We start from the raw sequence: 19745 nt of genomic DNA, 5'->3' as shown, positions 1-19745 counted from the left end.
TATATATATATATATATATATATATATATATGTACACACACACACACACACATAAACTTCACTTTAACCTGTGTTTTACTCAAAAAGAGGGCTATGTTACTACATGTCTAATCCTCATTTCCTCCATCGACCCTCATTCATGTCCTTTTTCCTCTCCGAGGTGTGAGGAGGCGACACATGATGAGTGTGTTTACTGGGCTCATCTGGAAGAAGGGTTTAGTGCTCATGAATATTCATGTGGAGCACTCGGCCTTGGGGATGGAGCTGTCTGTTTGTTTACCAGAGAGCTGATGGAAGGCACATACAAATGAATGAGGGGCAGAGGCCCCATGCAGAGGAAATAAAGCTCACATCAAAGCCGGCGTGTGAAGGAAGAAAGGTTGAGAGGGTGGGTGGCTGCAGATTGTTTGAAAGTTGTTGTTTTTTTCACGCAAACTAGGAAACAACTTATTCGAGGTTGTTCAATTATTCATGCTTGGGGATCTTCTTGGAGCCTTTTCCCTTCTCAGCCAACACGACTAACAAGACCTCCGCAGTTTGTTTTCATAAGAATCAGAGCAGCAACAACTCAGACGACTGCGCCAGTAACCAGGCCGCCAGCAGAGGGCAGCAGAGAGCTACCAGTACAGTAGTATATACCAGTACAGTAGTATATACCAGTACAGTAGTATATACCAGTACAGTACAGTAGTATATACCAGTACAGTACAGTAGTATATACCAGTATAGTAGTATATACCAGTACAGTACAGTAGTATATACCAGTACAGTAGTATATACCAGTACAGTAGTATATACCAGTACAGTACAGTAGTATATACCAGTACAGTAGTATTTACCAGTACAGTACAGTAGTATATACCAGTACAGTAGTATATACCAGTACAGTACAGTAGTATATACCAGTACAGTAGTATTTACCAGTACAGTACAGTAGTATATACCAGTACAGTAGTATATACCAGTACAGTACAGTAGTATATACCAGTACAGTAGTATATACCAGTATTAAGTGAGAGTGCAGACTGCATCACTGAACTCGCTGCACTATAATTCTATCCATCAATTTATGTCTGAAAGTGTTATTTTCTGATTGCTGATTGTCAATTATAACAAGAGACCTATGATTGGTACCATTACCCAGCATTCATTGCTTCTACTGGTGTCCTCCAGCAGTTCAGTAGTAGTTCAGAGGCCTAGCCGTCAGTGGTTCAGTGGGGGTCATCAGAGGAAGAGGACGGGGAGGAAGAGGAAGAGGACGGTCATGCCTCCCTCAAGTCATCAGAACCGTTCAGTGCCGAGCGTAGAAAGTGTTAAACAGCTGTAGTCCCTGAGGGGGCGGAGTCATGTGACAGCAGGTCAGCAGCAGCTCAGTGAGCTGCAGCATCGATTGAGAACAACACCAACACAACAAGAGGAAGAAGAACAACACCAACACAACAAGAGGAAGAAGAACAACACCAACACAACAAGAGGAAGAAGAACAACACCAACACAACAAGAGGAAGAAGAACAACACCAACACAACAAGAGGAAGAAGAACAACACCAACACAACAAGAGGAAGAAGAACAACACCAACACAACAAGAGGAAGAAGAACAACACTAAGAGGACGCAGTGGGTTGCTTCTCCTGCTGTCGTCCTCGCTGCCACGCTTCCTCCCCCTCATCTGCTGTCTGTTACCACCTGCTCTCACCTGTCTGTTACCACCTGCTCTCACCTGTCTGTTACCACCTGCTCTCACCTGTGTGTTACCACCTGCTCTCACCTGTCTGTTACCACCTGCTCTCACCTGTGTGTTACCACCTGCTCTCACCTGTGTGTTACCACCTGCTCTCACCTGTCTGTTACCACCTGCTCTCACCTGTGTGTTACCACCTGCTCTCACCTGTCTGTTACCACCTGCTCTCACCTGTGTGTTACCACCTGCTCTCACCTGTGTGTTACCACCTGCTCTCACCTGTGTGTTACCACCTGCTCTCACCTGTCTGTTACCACCTGCTCTCACCTGTCTGCACTGTTCCTGTCAGGCCTCTTTGTGTCATTGAACAGTCTGCTTGTCCTCATCTCAATCAAACCTGTAAGTCTGGTGTTCATGTCAGCGTTTCAAGTACGTGCCCCACCTGTAATACCTCCATGCCCCACTAGAGGGCCGTGCCCCACCTGTAATACCTCCATGCCCCACTAGAGGGCCGCGCCCCACCTGTAATACCTCCACGCCCCACTAGAGGGCCGTGCCCCACCTGTAATACCGCCATGCCCCACTAGAGGGCCGCGCCCCACCTGTAATGCCTCCATGCCCCACTAGAGGGCCGCGCCCCACCTGTAATACCTCCATGCCCCACTAGAGGGCCGCGCCCCACCTGTAATACCTCCACGCCCCACTAGAGGGCCGCGCCCCACCTGTAATACCTCCATGCCCCACTAGAGGGCCGTGCCCCACCTGTAATACCTCCACGCCCCACTAGAGGGCCGTGCCCCACCTGTAATACCTCCACGCCCCACTAGAGGGCCGCGCCCCACCTGTAATACCTCCACGCCCCACTAGAGGGCCGCGCCCCACCTGTAATGCCTCAGTTGCATTTAAAATGTGAATATTTGGACTGTAAACTACAGACGGTAATTTTTCTAAATGACGTCTTTCATTATTTCACCTTTCTATGAAAATGAAATGCGATCCTTTGTTGAATGTTGTTTCCTATTCAAAAGCAATAGAACTCATGAATCCCCCTCAGTGCACCTGTGTGGACGTGTTCATGACTGTAGAGGTCGCATGCAGAACATGAACATCTGCTGCAGGGTTCATGTGCTGGTGGCACCAGAGACCAGAACCTCCACTCGTCCTGGTCTCCTGCGTCACCAACCTGCTGCTGTAATCTGAGCTGACAGAGCATGACCGCGGCTAATGGACGGTCACACCTTTCAGACCATGCAGGAGCAGAGATGACACACTTGGGGGGAGTGTGAGTGTGAGTGTGTGAGTGTGAGTGTGAGTGTGAGTGTGTGTGTGTGTGTGTGTGTGTGTGTGTGTGTGTGTGTGTGTGTGTGGATCCTGCACCATGGTAATTACCCCTCAGGAGTTCAGTGAGGTCAATTGTTGGCTGCCTCATCATTGGGGTGGAACATCTCTTTAAACAGTTTGAAGTAAGATTTGCATTGGATGGAGGTGTGTGTTCTTGCTTCACCATGTGGTCTGGCAGGATGGAGGTGTGTGTTCTTGCTTCACCATGCGGTCTGGCAGGATGGAGGTGTGTGTTCTTGCTTCACCATGCGGTCTGGCAGGATGGAGGTGTGTGTTCTTGCTTCACCATGTGGTCTGGCAGGATGGAGGTGTGTGTTCTTGCTTCACCATGCGGTCTGGCAGGATGGAGGTGTGTGTTCTTGCTTCACCATGCGGTCTGGCAGGATAGAGGTGTGTGTTCTTGCTTCACCATGCGGTCTGGCAGGATCATGCCAACACAACATGTTGGAATGACCTCTGAGAAGTAGGACTTGATTCTGCAGTCCCTGTCAGATCAGATCATTGTTTTTGGTGAAACGTGGTCCATGAGTAACCTGGTCCATGAGTAACCTGGTCCATGTGAAACCTGGTCCATGAGTAACCTGGTCCATGTGTAACCTGGTCCATGTGAAACCTGGTCCATGAGTAACCTGGTCCATGAGTAACCTGGTCCATGAACCTGTGAAGAGAGAAACCGTCTCGTTAGCGGCTCGTTAGCAGCTCGTTAGCAGCTCGTTAGCAGCAGCTTCATGCAGCTTTGGTCACTATGAAATATTCCTGGATGTTATGAAGATGAAGGTGAATGAGTTTACGGAGCTGCAGGAGAAGTTCATACAACTTTAACCTTAACAGCCTCTGTGGCCTCTCCAGTGGTGACGGGGTCACGACACCGCTCCCTCTGCGTCAAGTGATCTATTGACCTATTGATCAAGTGATCTATAGTGATCTATTGACCTATTGATCGATCAGCTGATGAACTGATTCATTTAAACCATCAGTTCTTCTGTGCTGATGGTTCAGTACAACCACACTGTGCCCTCGTGCCTTTCAGGTCATCTGCAGTTCAACATCATTTCCTACAAATTACCCACTGAGAGAACGTAGAGAACGTTAAGAACTTAGAGAACTTAAAGAACGTAGAGAACTTAAAGAACCTTAAGAACTTAAAGAACGTAGAGAACGTTAAGAACTTAGAGAACTTAAAGAACTTAGAGAACTTAAAGAACGTAGAGAACTTAAAGAACGTAGAGAACTTAAAGAACGTTAAGAACTTAAAGAGCGTGAAGAACTCACGGAGCGACCGATGGTGTTTCTCACCACCTCCATGTGTCACCTGAAGTAGCATGACATAGTGCAGGAGAGCAGAGTTTTCCACACACACACACACACACACACACACACACACACACACACACACACACACACACACACACACACACACACACTATGAAACATTTAGATGGCTCCTGGCCGTGTGGAGGTCATGGAGGCAGCGTCTCCTCCTGACTTCTGCTCCATTTGAAGAGTTCTGTCTTCAACATCACAGCTTCATGTGAGGTTTAACAACGAGGCGTTCAGGTGTCTGAGAGACGACACGTAGCGCTACTTTCCTGTATGAAACATATTCATCTTGAAGGTTCAACACGCTTCATGTAAAGTGCTGTCAGTCAAATTATTTTGTTAAAAATCACTAAATAATTCAAAAAATAATGAACAATAATAATTTAAAGCATCCCATCAATCCTTGATGCCGAGGCCACACACACACACACACACACACACACACACACACACACACACACACACACACACACACTATGAAAGACTTGGAGAAGGTGCAAAACGTCCACACACCATCTGTCCGGCAGTGTGTGAGTGTGTGAGTGTGTGTGTGTGTGAGTGTGTGAGTGTGTGTGAGTGAGTGTGTGAGTGTGTAAGTGTGTGTGTGTGTGTGTGTGTGTGTGTGTGAGTGTGTGAGTGTGTTCTGTCTCTCACGTTCCTGTAACACTGACGCACCTTCTGCCTTCACATGAAATATTCAGACTGACTCTGCTCTGCCTCTCGGGACACCTGAGTGATGTCACCTGAGTGATGTCACCTGAGTGATGTCACCTGAGTGATGTCACCTGAGTGATGTCTCAGCGGCGGGGCCAACAACACCTCTCATGTATCCAGGCAGCAGCAGCAGGACGTGTGAATAATGAAGCTCTTCCACACGGACCTGCTGCTTCCAGAAGAGCAGGATGAAATAATAATGTGTGACCCGTCGACTGCAGGTCACGAGCCGCCTTCCTGCTGCATGGAAACATGCTTCTGCAGCAGAAGTCATCTTTACACATCATCACAATGAACATGATGGGGCGTTGTTTCCAGGTCACTGCAACACAATGTTTCATTCACATGTAGTAACATTTATTAACATGTTTAATTAACATGGAGGTCTTGTTGTTTCAGCTGTCAAATACTCATCACTTTAGAGTGTATGCTTGATGATAACTGTGTCTTTATTAGTATTATTACAGTGATGATAACTGTGTCTTTATTAGTATTATTACAGTGATGATAACTGTCTTCATCAGTATTATTACAGTGATAATAACTGTCTTCATCAGTATTATTACAGTGGTAATAACTGTCTTCATCAGTATTATTACAGTGGTAATAACTGTCTTCATCAGTATTATTACAGTGGTAATAACTGTCTTCATCAGTATTATTACAGTGGTAATAACTGTCTTCATCAGTATTATTACGGTGGTAATAACTGTCTTCATCAGTATTATTACAGTGGTAATAACTGTCTTCATCAGTATTATTACAGTGGTAATAACTGTCTTCATCAGTATTATTACGGTGGTAATAACTGTCTTCATCAGTATTATTACAGTGGTAATAACTGTCTTCATCAGTATTATTACAGTGATAATAACTGTCTTCATCAGTATTATTACAGTGGTAATAACTGTCTTCATCGGTATTATTACAGTGATAATAACTGTCTTTCTTAGTATTATTACAGTGATAATAACTGTCTTCATCAGTATTATTACAGTGGTAATAACTGTCTTCATCAGTATTATTACAGTGATAATAACTGTCTTCATCAGTATTATTACAGTGATAATAACTGTCTTCATCAGTATTATTACAGTGGTAATAACTGTCTTCATCAGTATTATTACAGTGATAATAACTGTCTTTCTTAGTATTATTACAGTGATAATAACTGTCTTTATGAATATTATTACAGTGATAATAACTGTCTTCAATCAGTATTATTACGGTGGTAATAACTGTCTTCATCAGTATTATTACGGTGGTAATAACTGTCTTCATCAGTATTATTACAGTGATAATAACTGTCTTCATCAGTATTATTACAGTGATAATAACTGTCTTCATCAGTATTATTACAGTGGTAATAACTGTCTTCATCAGTATTATTACAGTGGTAATAACTGTCTTCATCAGTATTATTACAGTGGTAATAACTGTCTTCATCAGTATTATTACAGTGATAATAACTGTCTTCATCAGTATTATTACAGTGGTAATAACTGTCTTCATCAGTATTATTACAGTGATAATAACTGTCTTTCTTAGTATTATTACAGTGATAATAACTGTCTTTATGAGTATTATTACAGTGATAATAACTGTCTTCATCAGTATTATTACAGTGGTAATAACTGTCTTCATCAGTATTATTACAGTGGTAATAACTGTCTTCATCAGTATTATTACAGTGGTAATAACTGTCTTCATCAGTATTATTACAGTGATAATAACTGTCTTTCTTAGTATTATTACAGTGATAATAACTGTCTTTATGAGTATTATTACAGTGATAATAACTGTCTTCATCAGTATTATTACAGTGGTAATAACTGTCTTCATCAGTATTATTACGGTGGTAATAACTGTCTTCATCAGTATTATTACAGTGATAATAACTGTCTTCATCAGTATTATTACAGTGGTAATAACTGTCTTCATCAGTATTATTACAGTGATAATAACTGTCTTTCTTAGTATTATTACAGTGATAATAACTGTCTTTATGAGTATTATTACAGTGATAATAACTGTCTTCATCAGTATTATTACAGTGGTAATAACTGTCTTCATCAGTATTATTACGGTGGTAATAACTGTCTTCATCAGTATTATTACAGTGATAATAACTGTCTTCATCAGTTTTATTACAGTGATAATAACTGTCTTCATCAGTATTATTACAGTGGTAATAACTGTCTTCATCAGTATTATTACAGTGGTAATAACTGTCTTCATCAGTATTATTACAGTGATAATAACTGTCTTCATCAGTATTATTACAGTGGTAATAACTGTCTTCATCAGTATTATTACAGTGGTAATAACTGTCTTCATCAGTATTATTACAGTGGTAATAACTGTCTTCATCAGTATTATTACAGTGGTAATAACTGTCTTCATCAGTATTATTACAGTGATAATAACTGTCTTCATCAGTATTATTACAGTGGTAATAACTGTCTTCATCAGTATTATTACAGTGGTAATAACTGTCTTCATCAGTATTATTACAGTGGTAATAACTGTCTTCATCAGTATTATTACAGTGGTAATAACTGTCTTCATCAGTATTACCTCAGTGGTACTTTGCTCATGTGGGCAGGTTGACTTCCTGTCTTTAATGAATTTGCATGATTATCTTTCATGCTGAGAATCAGAACAATCAAGATCTCCATACAAACATATTCATTCTTTACAGTGTAGTATTTGCCCTACAGTTTATTTGTTGGCACTTGGTGCCAGAGCCAGTGTGTGTTAACCCCGTGCTGACTCACATTGCACCACCTCTCAGTGCAACACGGGCTGCTGGTGGCCGTCTGAGCCGTCTGAGGCTCGGGGCTGTCGCTGCTAACCACATTGCAACTAGTGATGACATTTTACTGCTCCGGATCCTCTTGAGAGAATCTATGAGCGATGAACACATTGATGCACCAACACATTGATGCACCAACACATTAATGCACCATCACATTGATGCACCAACACATTGATGCACCAACACATTGATGCACCAACACATTGATGCACCATCACATTGATGCACCAACACATTGATGCACCAACACATTGATGCACCAACACATTGATGCACCAACACATTGATGAACACATTGATGCACCAACACATTAATGCACCATCACATTGATGCACCAACACATTGATGCACCAACACATTGATGCACCAACACATTGATGCACCATCACATTGATGCACCATCACATTGATGCACCAACACATTGATGAACACATTGATGCACCAACACATTGATGCACCAACACATTGATGCACCAACACATTGATGCACCAACACATTGATGCACCAACACATTGATGAACACATTGATGCACCAACACATTGATGCACCAACACATTGATGCACCAACACATTGATGCACCAACACATTGATGCACCAACACATTGATGCACCAACACATTGATGAACACATTGATGCACCAACCCATTGATGCACCAACACATTGATGAACACATTGATGCACCAACACATTGATGCACCAACACATTGATGCACCAACACATTGATGCACCAACACATTGATGCACCAACACATTGATGCACCAACACATTGATGCACCAACACATTGATGCACCATCACATTGATGAACACATTGATGCACCAACACATTGATGCACCATCACATTGATGCACCAACACATTGATGCACCAACACATTGATGCACCAACACATTGATGCACCAACACATTGATGCACCAACACATTGATGCACCAACACATTGATGCACCAACACATTGATGCACCAACACATTGATGCACCAACACATTGATGCAGGGCCTCAACATGCAGCAGGAGCAGAGTTACCTTAAAGCTTTTCATTCAGGTCATGTGACTCACATGATGGGTTATCTTCGCTGCATGAGTACGATGCGGTGTGAGCTGTGTGAGGACTTTACTTCAATGTATTTGTCATGGTTCTAGGCTTCATCCCAGCTTTCACAAAAATGCAAAATATTCTGGCTACCAAGAGAACATATGATGCGAGCTGTGAGGTCACACCTGTGCAGTAGCAGCTGTGTGTGCACGCTGGCTGCAGGGAGGACACACAAAAGATATTACAAACACACACACACACACACACACACACACAACGGTCAAACATAAATGAAGAAACGGGTGAATATGATATGAGCAGCTGGCTCCTCCCCTGCTTGTCAGAGCTGCAGTGGTTTTACTGGAAGCAGCATCAGAGCAGTCACACTGATGCATTTTGATACGCAGCACAATACAATATTCATGTCATGTGTGTTCTCAGGTCTTTGTTTCCTCTCGTTCCTGCTCGACTGGATTCAGTGTGGACGAAACCATTCAACACATCAGACTTCACTGACTCCCGGGTTCAAGCTCCAGTTCATTTCTCAGTGAAATGCTAACACACAGCATTGTGTTACAGCAGGTTTTAGAAGCTACACAGTACTACACAAAAGTACTGAGCTGATCTAGGCAGAGTGATGCGGAGGCTCTCAGGCCAACAGGAGACGATGACCTCAGTCTGCAGGAAGCAGCAGCTAGCAGAGCAGCTAGCAGAGCTAACAACGTAGCACTGTGCTGTTCCTTCTGCAAACCTACTGATCAGTGGATTGTGTTGTGATGTGAACAATGCTTAGTGACAGGAACCACATCTGAGTACAAATACTTCATTATTCTGCTGTTCCTCTAGAAGGGGATGTTGCTTCTGATCTGCATGAATATGCTGCTGACTTTTCATATGTCAAAGAAAGCTCGCTGCAGACGGAGCTGTTACATGTTCACTCCTTTAGTAAAGAAACACAACGGACTAAAGACAAGTTTCCTGAGACTTTGTCTCTTCTTCCCTGAGTGAGAGCATCTTCATCACACTAGTCTTTAACGTCGTTATGGAGTCAAACTGCTACTCAACATGTCTGAGTTAAATGTTTTGGTTGGTGTAATGCTGCTGCGGGTGGAGGTCTCTGACATTAACGCTCAGCTGTCTGCTCACAGGGCGGAGCTGCTGCTTCCATTCAGATGAGACGCACCTGAAGGGGAACTCTTCTTGCTGGTAGGACACAGATTACAGCCTCCTCACCTCAAACATGAAGGATGCAGGAAACACGTTCAGGAAGAGGCCTCAGGGTCTACAGATCAATATATTTCATAAATGAGCTCTACACTGAGTGGATGAACTTGTGTTTACTCTTCCAACGACTCAGCTGTTGGATGATGTCAGAGTGTTGGAACTGAACGGCTCGGTCACGTGACCTCTTCACAGGTTGAATTCCTGGTGAGACTTCATGGAGGAGCCGCAGTGGACAGCAGATGGCTCCACTGCGGAGACGCGACCACGTTGGTCCCACGTCTCCGCTCTCGTTCCCCTCCTCCCTCCTCCCTCCTTCCTCTTTCCTCCTCCCTCCTCCCTCCTCTCCTCCCTCCCCCTCCTCCTCCCTCTCCGTCTGCTTACAGTACACCTATCTCCCCGGCATCAGCAGTCTCTCCATCAGTCTCCGTGGCGCTAACATGGCATTTCTGCGCGCTGAACAGCGGCTCTGCGCCGCGGTGCAGCTCTGCGTCTTTCTGTTGCTGGGCTCGGTCTGGATGTCCGCGCCGGGACCCGCGCGCTGTGACAGCGGGGTGTTGACGCGGCGCGGCGGGCAGGACCGTCCGCCAGACTCGGGCGGCGGAGCCGGAGGATCCCCGCCGAGCTCACCGACGGACGGGGACGAGGACGCCGCGAGCGCGCACAGCTCCCCCCGCTTCAGGAGAGCGCTGTCCCGGGAAAAACCCGTGACCCTCCTCAGCAGCTCGTTCGTGCTCAAAGGGGATGCGACCCACAACCAGGCGATGGTCCACTGGACCGGAGAGAACAGCAGCGTGAGTACCTCCCCACGGCCCGTCCCGCACGAGCCCGCTCGAGCCCGCGGGGCGCGCGCCCTGCTCAGTGTTCCTCTTTGTCACGGCATCCATCATGCAGCACGCGCGCGCGCGCGCACACACACACACACACACACACACACACACACACACACACACACACACACACACACACCCTATAGGTGGTCAGCTGCACGCTGTGCGTGTTGTCCAGCTTTGATTCAGACTTCCTAAACATGTTCCTGTCAGCGGCTCCACAGCCATGACCTCATGTTGTTACGGACTGTGTGTGTGTGTAGGACTGTGTGTGTGTGTGTGTGTGTGTGTGTGTGTGTAGGACTGTGTGTGTGTGTGTGTAGGACTGTGTGTGTGTGTAGGACTGTGTGTGTGTGTAGGACTGTGAGGTGTGTGTAGGACAGTGTGTTGTTGTCGTTACCTTTGTTTGAACCATGTTACGTGTTGATTTTGTCACATTGTTGACGTCCTGCTGCTGATCTCTGGTGTCCTGGAGGATTCGCTCTGAGCAGCACGATGAGAGACCTCACACAGTGTTGTGACCTCCAGAGGGCCTCAGACTCAGAGCCTCAGAGCCTCAGACTCAGAGCCTCAGACTCAGAGCCTCAGAGACTCAGACTCAGAGCCTCAGACTCAGAGCCTCAGAGACTCAGAGCCTCAGAGCCTCAGACTCAGAGCCTCAGACTCAGAGCCTCAGACTCAGAGAATCAGAGACTCAGACTCAGAGCCTCAGACTCAGAGCCTCAGAGCCTCAGAGCCTCAGACTCAGAGCCTCAGACTCAGAGCCTCAGACTCAGAGCCTCAGAGCCTCAGAGCCTCAGAGCCTCAGAGCCTCAGAGCCTCAGAGACTCAGCCTCAGAGACTCAGAGCCTCAGAGCCTCAGCAGACAGCCTGCTGCAGATTCAGTCACATGAAGCCGTGGCTAAAATATTGATGGAGCTCTGTACTTCATGCATTCTGCAGTGTCTTCTTTATTTGAGCTTTGAAACGCGACTCGGCTCAAGTGAAAATGTACTTTTATGCCTCAACCGCCAGTGTCTGCCTATGCTATGCTATGCTATGCTATGCTACGTACTCATGCTAATAAGTGTTAGTGACAGCAGACAGACTTCAGACTGATCAGAGACAACAAGAGCAGTCTGACACTCTGAAGTTTTCTGCTGTCCAGGATGCTGAAGTGGGATCGTTGGGAGCTTCATGTGTGACCTGGTCAGAGTGAACACTGCTCAGGCCTCTGAGGACCAGCTCCACGTGAACAAGAGCTGTCCTTGTGGTGCTGTTGGCAGACGGGTGGTGTCTGGTGGAGCTCGGTGGAGACATCACTCACAATCACAGCCTTTTTGTTAGCGACACATTGCTGTCGCAGCGCCGCGGCTCTGGGGAGAAGACGACAGAGGAAATAATCTGACCTATTTTGCATCAAATTTGCTGGAGTTTCATGACAAATGATTTGGTAAATAATGTGAACGTGTAACATTACATTTATTGGATTAGCAACAGAGGCAAGAGAGATTTAATTTCAAGCTGCTCTGCACCGTCACACATGGAGGGGCCAGGCGGGAGGACTGGGATTGAATTTCAGAAGCCAGAAATCTTGTAGATTCGCTCAGTATACTCCTATTTACCGCCCCTGAGAGGCGGAGGATCGCTTTATTTAAACCCAGAGCCCTCTTTAAGGAGTGACAGGGAGCTTATTATAGCTGCCACCTTTTAAACTCTGAAGCTTTGAAGTTCAAACTCAAGCTCCTATCCGGTGATGGCATGAGGTCCTCTCGTCATGTGCAGCAGTCTCTTGCTTTCCTTTGTGCAACCAACACAACGTTTATGCAAATGAATGCATAATGCCATCATCCATATGCAAACCAGGGCATTTCATCTGGTAGGAGCTGCTTCTCTTGTGAGGATCGTCCTCGTCAACTTCTCTTTCTTATGTTTTAATTGAGGCGATGAGTCGGCAGGAATCCTCGAGCTCTGGCTCTGCCAGACAGAGAAAGTTTGACTTATCTTCAATTAACTGTGGGCACTCTGAAAGGTCAACGAGAGCGAGTCCATCCCGGCTTCATAAACACAGAGCAGCGCTGCCATGCAATATCCCTCTGACATTTATGAGTGGCACACAGATGACTGCTGGGGAAATGAATCCCTGCCTCCTCTCTTTGGGTTCCTGAAGTCAGTAATTAGAAGATCCACCGCGCACAAGACTTCTGTTTCCACGTCTGCTGATGTGACAGAGACCAGCTGGATACAGCATCTCTCCTGAAAACACTTCTCTGTGTTTTGCTGAGTTCCTCATGGTGGTCCGGGCCCATCCTCTCCACACCATCACTGTGAACTCTTCCTGCCTGGAGGACACAGGACGTCTCCTGCCGGCCTGCAAAGCGTCTGACAAGAGGATGAATTGTTCATGTGGCTTCATAGTAAACGTCCTGTTATTGAAAACAGCTCCTGCTCTCTGGCCCTGCAGCAACGACGGTGACGGACACTTTGGCAGGCCGTGATTGGTCAATTGATGGCTCAGAGCATGAAACAGCTTTCCCTCAGGCACTCGCAGACGTGTCCTTGAAGAGAAGAGATCGCTGTTGAAGTGTGTGTGTGTGTGTGTGTGTGTGTGTGTGTGTGTGTGTGTGTGTGTGTGTGTGTGTGTGTGTGTGTGTGTGTGTGTGTGTGTGTGAACCTCCAGACTTCCTGCTACAGTGAAGTCTGGGTGTCATGTTTAAGTATGAACAGTACTACTAGTATCACTTCTAACTCATTAGTTGCCCAAATAACCAAAGCACTTTAAAAACATTCTGCTTTTAAAATGTGTAAATAGATTATTTGACAATTACCTTCTGTCCACTCAGAAGATAAGAGCCTCTTCAGATAAGTTAAGTGGCTCCCTTAAGAGTCGTAGTGTGACGCCAGGAGGAAACAAAGAAAAAAGTCCCAAACCTGAAATTCACCGTAACAGGAAACGTCTCAATGCTTTTACCCCAAATGCAGGATTCAGGTTCAGGGTCAGGTTCAGGGTCAGGTTCAGGTTTAGGTTCAGGTTTAGGTTCAGGTTTAGTGTTTAGTGTTTAGGGTCAGGTTCAGGTTTAGTGTTCAGGGTTTAGTATTCAGGGTTTAGTGTTTAGGGTTTAGTGTTTAGTGTTTAAGGTTTAGTGTTTAGTGTTTAGGGTTTAGTGTTCAGGGTTTAGTGTTTAGGGTTTAGTGTTTAGTGTTTAAGGTTTAGTGTTTAGGGTTTAGTGTTCAGGGTTTAGTGTTCAGGGTTTAGTGTTCAGGGTTTAGTGTTTAGGGTTTAGTGTTTAGTGTTTAAGGTTTAGTGTTTAGTGTTTAGGGTTTAGTGTTCAGGGTTTAGTGTTTAGTGTTTAGTGTTTAGGGTTTAAGGTTTAGTGTTTAGTGTTTAGGGTTTAGTGCTTAGTGTTTAGTGCTTAGTGTTTAGTGTGTAGTGTTTAGGGTTTAGTGTTTAGGGTTTAGGGTTTAGTGCTTAGCGTTTAGTATTTAGTGCTTAGCGTTTAGTGCTTAGTGTTTAGGGTTTAGTGCTTAGTGTTTAGTGTTTAGGGTTTAGTGCTTAGCGTTTAGTATTTAGTGCTTAGCGTTTAGCGCTTAGTGTTTAGTGTTTAGTGTTTAGTGTTTAGGGTTTAGTGTTCAGGGTTTAGTGTTTAAGGTTTAGTGTTTAGTGTTCAGTGTTTAGTGTTCAGGGTTCATGGTTCAGGAGCAGTGCACCAGTTTCCTGTTGGATCGTGTCCTTTCTTTACATTTAATATTTCCAACAGAACACAATCACTCAGTGACAGACGGACATGAAGTTTGTCCCAGAAGACTTCCTGACATGCTGGAGAGCCTGAAAGAGAACGCCTTGTTCCTCTGATCCGCCCCACAGGCCTCTGAGCGCCTCCTCCCTCTGTTTCTATCTCCTCTCCATGGGAATGAACACTGTGTGTGTGTCAGTGTGTGTGTGTGTGTGTGTGTGTGTGTGTCAGTGTGGAAACAGCGCTCCACATTTTATAGGGTTTCTCTGGTTTGCATGTATTGATTGTTCCATGGAAAGAGCGTTTATTCATTTGTATTGCGCTCACACTGCTGTTAGATGTGAAGTGTGTGTGTGTGTGTGTGTGTGTGTGTGTGTGTGTGTGTGTGTGTGTGTGTGTGTGTGTGTGTGTGTGTGTGTGTTGCTCCCTGGTGGGCTGTCCCACAGTAGCCTAAGTGATTAACGAGCGGCAAAAGGGGCTTTGGCAGTCCAAACTCTTGCCATACCGTCTGATGCCAGAAGGGAATTGTGGGTAATTTCTGCCACTTTAAGAGCTCTCCTGTGTGGGAATAAGTGGAAGTAGAAGAACAACACTGAATTCATTGACCCATAAATGTTGAAAGATTCTGAATCTATGATGTATTAATAAAACTACGGAGTAATCCCTGCACCACTGTGTGAAAACACTTCAGGAGAAACAACCAGCAGCTTATCAGGAACAAAGATAGTCTGGAAGGCTGAAATCATGTCGTGAGAAGATGATGTTGTATTAAAATAACCAGACAGGAGGCTGCGTTGTGTGTCATGTGACCTGGAGGCCGTCCGTGTACAGGAGTAATCTTGATCGAGGCGAGCGGCGGCTTGGGGAGCAACAGTGATACGACGTGAGAGTTTATGTACGCTGTGTAACAGCTGATGCACATCACGCTGATGGATGTGATGGGTTTGACCCAAACGCTCAGCTGTACGAGCTGACACTGTGGTTATGATCATGCTGAGCTCAATGCTAACGTCAGCATGCTAACATGCTCACACTGACACTGTGAACAAAGTTGATCTCAGTGCAGCTGGTGAGAATATCAATCGTTTTTCAGATGTTTGCTCATAAACAAACTGGACTTTGGACCTGATGACGTCTGAAAGATGAGGAATCACCAAAGTGATTAGATTTCACTCTGAGGGGGAAATGACTGTTTGACCCAAAATGCATTGCAAACTTATTGTTGATAAATCTTTGAACCAAAGCAGTCAGCCTGCTGCTGCAGGACTGAAAGGTGACGCCTCAATCAATCATCTTCCAAACGTTGTGCCAATCCATCCAGTAGTTCAGAGACATGACAAAGGAACGGTTGTGAGTCTGCATGTATCTGCCAGCACGGGTCCTCCCTCCATCTCTCTCCGCCTGAGTTGGGTTGATGTTGCGTTAGAGGTGATGCAGCTTTGTGACTGTAGACCAGGTGAGACCACCTTCAACCCTCATCGTCCCCTCCTCCCTCAGCCCTCAGGTTACCTTGCCAACACCACCGTCAGATTGCTAGAACTGTTTTAGCCAATCAGGTCAAAGGATCCTCTGCCTGCAGGATGCATCGAGTCCAAACATGGCGGCGGTTGAATTTAAATTGAGTCTTTAAAATGAACAATAATGATTTGTAATACGGTCCTTTATGTGCGAGGTAGATCATGGCTCATGCAGGAATGTACACACACACACACACACACACACACACACACACACACACACACACACACACACACACACACACACACACACACACACACACACACACACACACACACACTCTCTATCTGGGTCTCCAGGGGCCTGACTTAATGGGAAAGGCATTTGTTCACGCTCCGCATAAGAAGCGACAGTTCATTTGGCCTCTGGTTGTTCTGCAGCGGAAAATTGTTTGCACATGTGAAGAGAAGCTTTCTCATCCTTCATCTTGTCCGTCCTCGTTCATCCTGCTTAAAGAGACACTCAGAAACCCAGACGGTAAATCATCAGACGCGTTTGCTTGGTTCTCCTCTCTCTCTTGAAATCACATGGTCCGCTGCCTCTACATGTTGGACATCCAGGTGGCCGTCAGGTTGTGGGAGGAGCCATCCATAATGCCATCATGGAGGCTTAAAGCGTGTCGTATCCAGTTAAAGGAACACTGCACCAACATATTGCAACTGCATTGAATTGCGTGGCATTCGTCTCGTCAAAGTGTTACTTTTAGTATTTCATTACAGATAACTAGTATTTCAGACGCTCAAACATTCAAGACAGTAAAAAAAAAGTCCAATTTAAAGCAGAAAGTCAGTCTCAGCTTCCATGAGCCTTATCACTGAAATCTATCAGCGAGCTGGCACAGAAACTACTGCTGGTTCTGCCGTGAAGCAAGACGTTCATGTCAGGACTGCTGGCAGAGTTGACTCTGAAAAGGATCGTTCACGGGAACATAAAGCCTCCTCGAGGTGCTGCCCCCTGCTGGCCTGGCACAGCTCACGGGTCTTACAAGGTAGCAGCGTTTGCTGCTTCGATGCTACGGTTGACTTGCTAATGAGCGCTTAGGAAGGTACACAGAGCAGCATGCAACTGTTACTGTCTCACCAAGTGTCTAGTGGTGCTAACCATGCTAACTAAGTGTCTAGTGGTGCTAACCATGCTAACTAAGTGTCTAGTGGTGCTAACCATGCTAACTAAGTGTCTAGTGGTGCTAACTATGCTAACGAAGTGTCTTGTGGTGCTAACCATGCTAACTAAGTGTCTAGTGGTGCTAACCATGCTAACTAAGTGACTAGTGGTGCTAACCATGCTAACTAAGTGTCGAGTGGTGCTAACCATGCTAACTAAGTGTCGAGTGGTGCTAACCATGCTAACTAAGTGTCTAATGGTGCTAACCATGCTAATTAAGTGTCTAGTGGTGCTAACCATGCTAAAGTGGTGCTAACCATGCTAACTAAGTGACTAGTGGTGCTAACCATGCTAACTAAGTGTCCAGTGGTGCTAACTAAGTGGTGCTAAATGTCTAGTTGTGCAAACTGAGTGGTGCTAAGTGTCTAGTGGTGCTAACTAAGTGGCGGTAAGTGTCTAGTTGTGCTAACTAAATGGTTCTAAGTGTTTAGTTGTGCTAACTAGTTGTGCTAACTGAGTGGTTCTAAGTGTCTAGTTGTGCTAACTAAGTGGTGCTAAGTGTCTAGTTGTGCTAACTAAGTGGTGCTAAGTGTCTAGTTGTGCTAACTAAGTGGTGCTAAGTGTTTAGTTGTGCTAACTAGTTGTGCTAACTGAGTGATTCTAAGTGTCTAGTTGTGCTAACTAAGTGGTGCTAAGTGTCTAGTTGTGCTAACTAAGTGGTGCTAAGTGTCTAGTTGTGCCAGATGAATGCCGGCTGCCAGACAAATAAAAGCATTAAGACGCGTTTGACGTACAGATTGTTCTGAGGCTTCTGGCAGCAGGACTGTGAGATGTGTGTGTGTGTGTGTGTGTGTGCGTGTGTGTGTGTGTGTGTGTGTGTGTGTGTGTGTGTGTGTGTGTGTGTGTGTGTGCGTGTGTGTGCGTGTGTGTGCGTGTGTGTGTGTGTGTGTGTGTGTGTGTGTGAGACATTCAGCTGGGGGTACTAGTTACCAGGCAACAGTCACAACAGCTAGTTGGCGGCTGTGGCCCACAGAAAGCTCCTCATCTGCTTGAGCTTCCCGACATTCTCCAGACTTTCCTTCCTTTGTTGCTCTGGTAAACTACTCAGCATGCGCTCCTTGTTTCCCAGCGTTGTCCTGTACACACACGGCTTTATCCTCTCCCGTGTTCATTTAAATCCAGTTTATTCTGTATAGCCCAACATCACAAATACAAGTGTCCCTCCCATGCCTCCCAGGCATTAACATGTCATCTCCTTTGCCCTTGAAGCTCTCAGGTCAACTTCCCCTCACATCCGTCTCACTGAGAGGACGATGTAACAACCACTCTCCAGGTTGTCAGGACATGTAGAATATTTATGATACCCAGATTACTGATGTATAATTAGTATGGACTCTCTCATATTAGTGTTGTTCATCTCTGTCAGACGTCTGGATGAAACACAGATTCTTTAACTGGAGATGAAACATTAAAGTGTTTGGACTTGAGACGATTCCACAATGTCCTTAGTGTTGGCTTGCAGTATTTGGCTGGTGGAAAAGCTTTTGAGTGATGTGTGTGAGGGGGTGGTGTGATGTGTGTGTGTGTGTGTGTGTGTGTGTGTGTGTGTGTGTGTGTACCCACTACAGCAGCAGTGGGTGAGCTCTGCCTATAGAGCGGCCCAGCAGGGTTCCTCCAGTATTTCTCCTCCACAGCAACACATTTACAGATTGGATCTTCTCTCCGTGCTAAGCCGTCCCCAATTTCTATCAAACCCGTCTCAGCCCACCTCCCACCAGGGACCAGGGTATTTTCAGTTTCCATCTTAAGCCAATTGCACAACACCAGCATGGAGCCCTGCACACCGGCCGGCGCCAGCACAGGAGACGCTGTAACAGTGTCCGTGTCCTTGGTTAGGATTGGCTGGGGCAAGTACACAAACACACAGTAAACACACAAAGCTGTCGCACCACAGCTTATTTATAGAAGATATCAGTGAACTTCAAGAAGTGTTTTCCCATATAGACACACATATACATGCATATACACACATATACATGCATATACACACATATACACACATATACATGCATATACACACATATACACACATATACACACATATACACACATATACATGCATATGTGCCTCGCAGGTGCTGGATAATATCCATGGAGGGGAACTATAGTGAAGTGTAATGAAACCTCTGCTTTCAGTTACACAGCCAACACAACACATGTCGTGTGCACGAGGACCACGCAGCAGTGGAGCATGGCTCTGCTCCCTGAAGACTTGTGAAGTGCTTGAAGGGGCTGATGGGTACATCTCCCACTTCACTGTGGCTCTGTTAACCATGAGCACTTACCATATTCATAATGTTCATCATGTCTTATTCATGCATTCTCCTGGAAGTCTTTCCACCGTACAGCAGCATCTGCAGGACACACCTCCTGCGAGGCT

The 19745-nt window shown here is 45.5% G+C and overlaps 1 protein-coding gene across 4 annotated transcripts in view; it reads left to right on the top strand.

The window, feature by feature from the left end:
* The first annotated feature begins 10509 nt into the window (after positions 1–10509).
* Positions 10510–19745, top strand: part of sorcs2 (sortilin-related VPS10 domain containing receptor 2) — a 97602-nt gene continuing 88366 nt past the window's right edge. For all 4 annotated transcript variants that reach the window (XM_068599613.1, XM_068599612.1, XM_068599611.1 and 1 more), the window contains exon 1: positions 10510–10934. In XM_068599613.1, coding sequence (XP_068455714.1) covers positions 10581–10934 — 354 coding nt within the window. In that variant the 5' untranslated portion in view covers positions 10510–10580. The remainder of the gene's footprint in view (positions 10935–19745) is intronic.

The sequence above is a fragment of the Clinocottus analis genome, unplaced genomic scaffold (genome assembly GCF_023055335.1).
Source record: "Clinocottus analis isolate CAN_PGR_092001 unplaced genomic scaffold, fCliAna1.0.p SCAF_49, whole genome shotgun sequence".
NCBI lineage: Eukaryota > Metazoa > Chordata > Actinopteri > Perciformes > Cottidae > Clinocottus > Clinocottus analis.
This window is presented reverse-complemented; position numbering and strand designations above follow the sequence as displayed.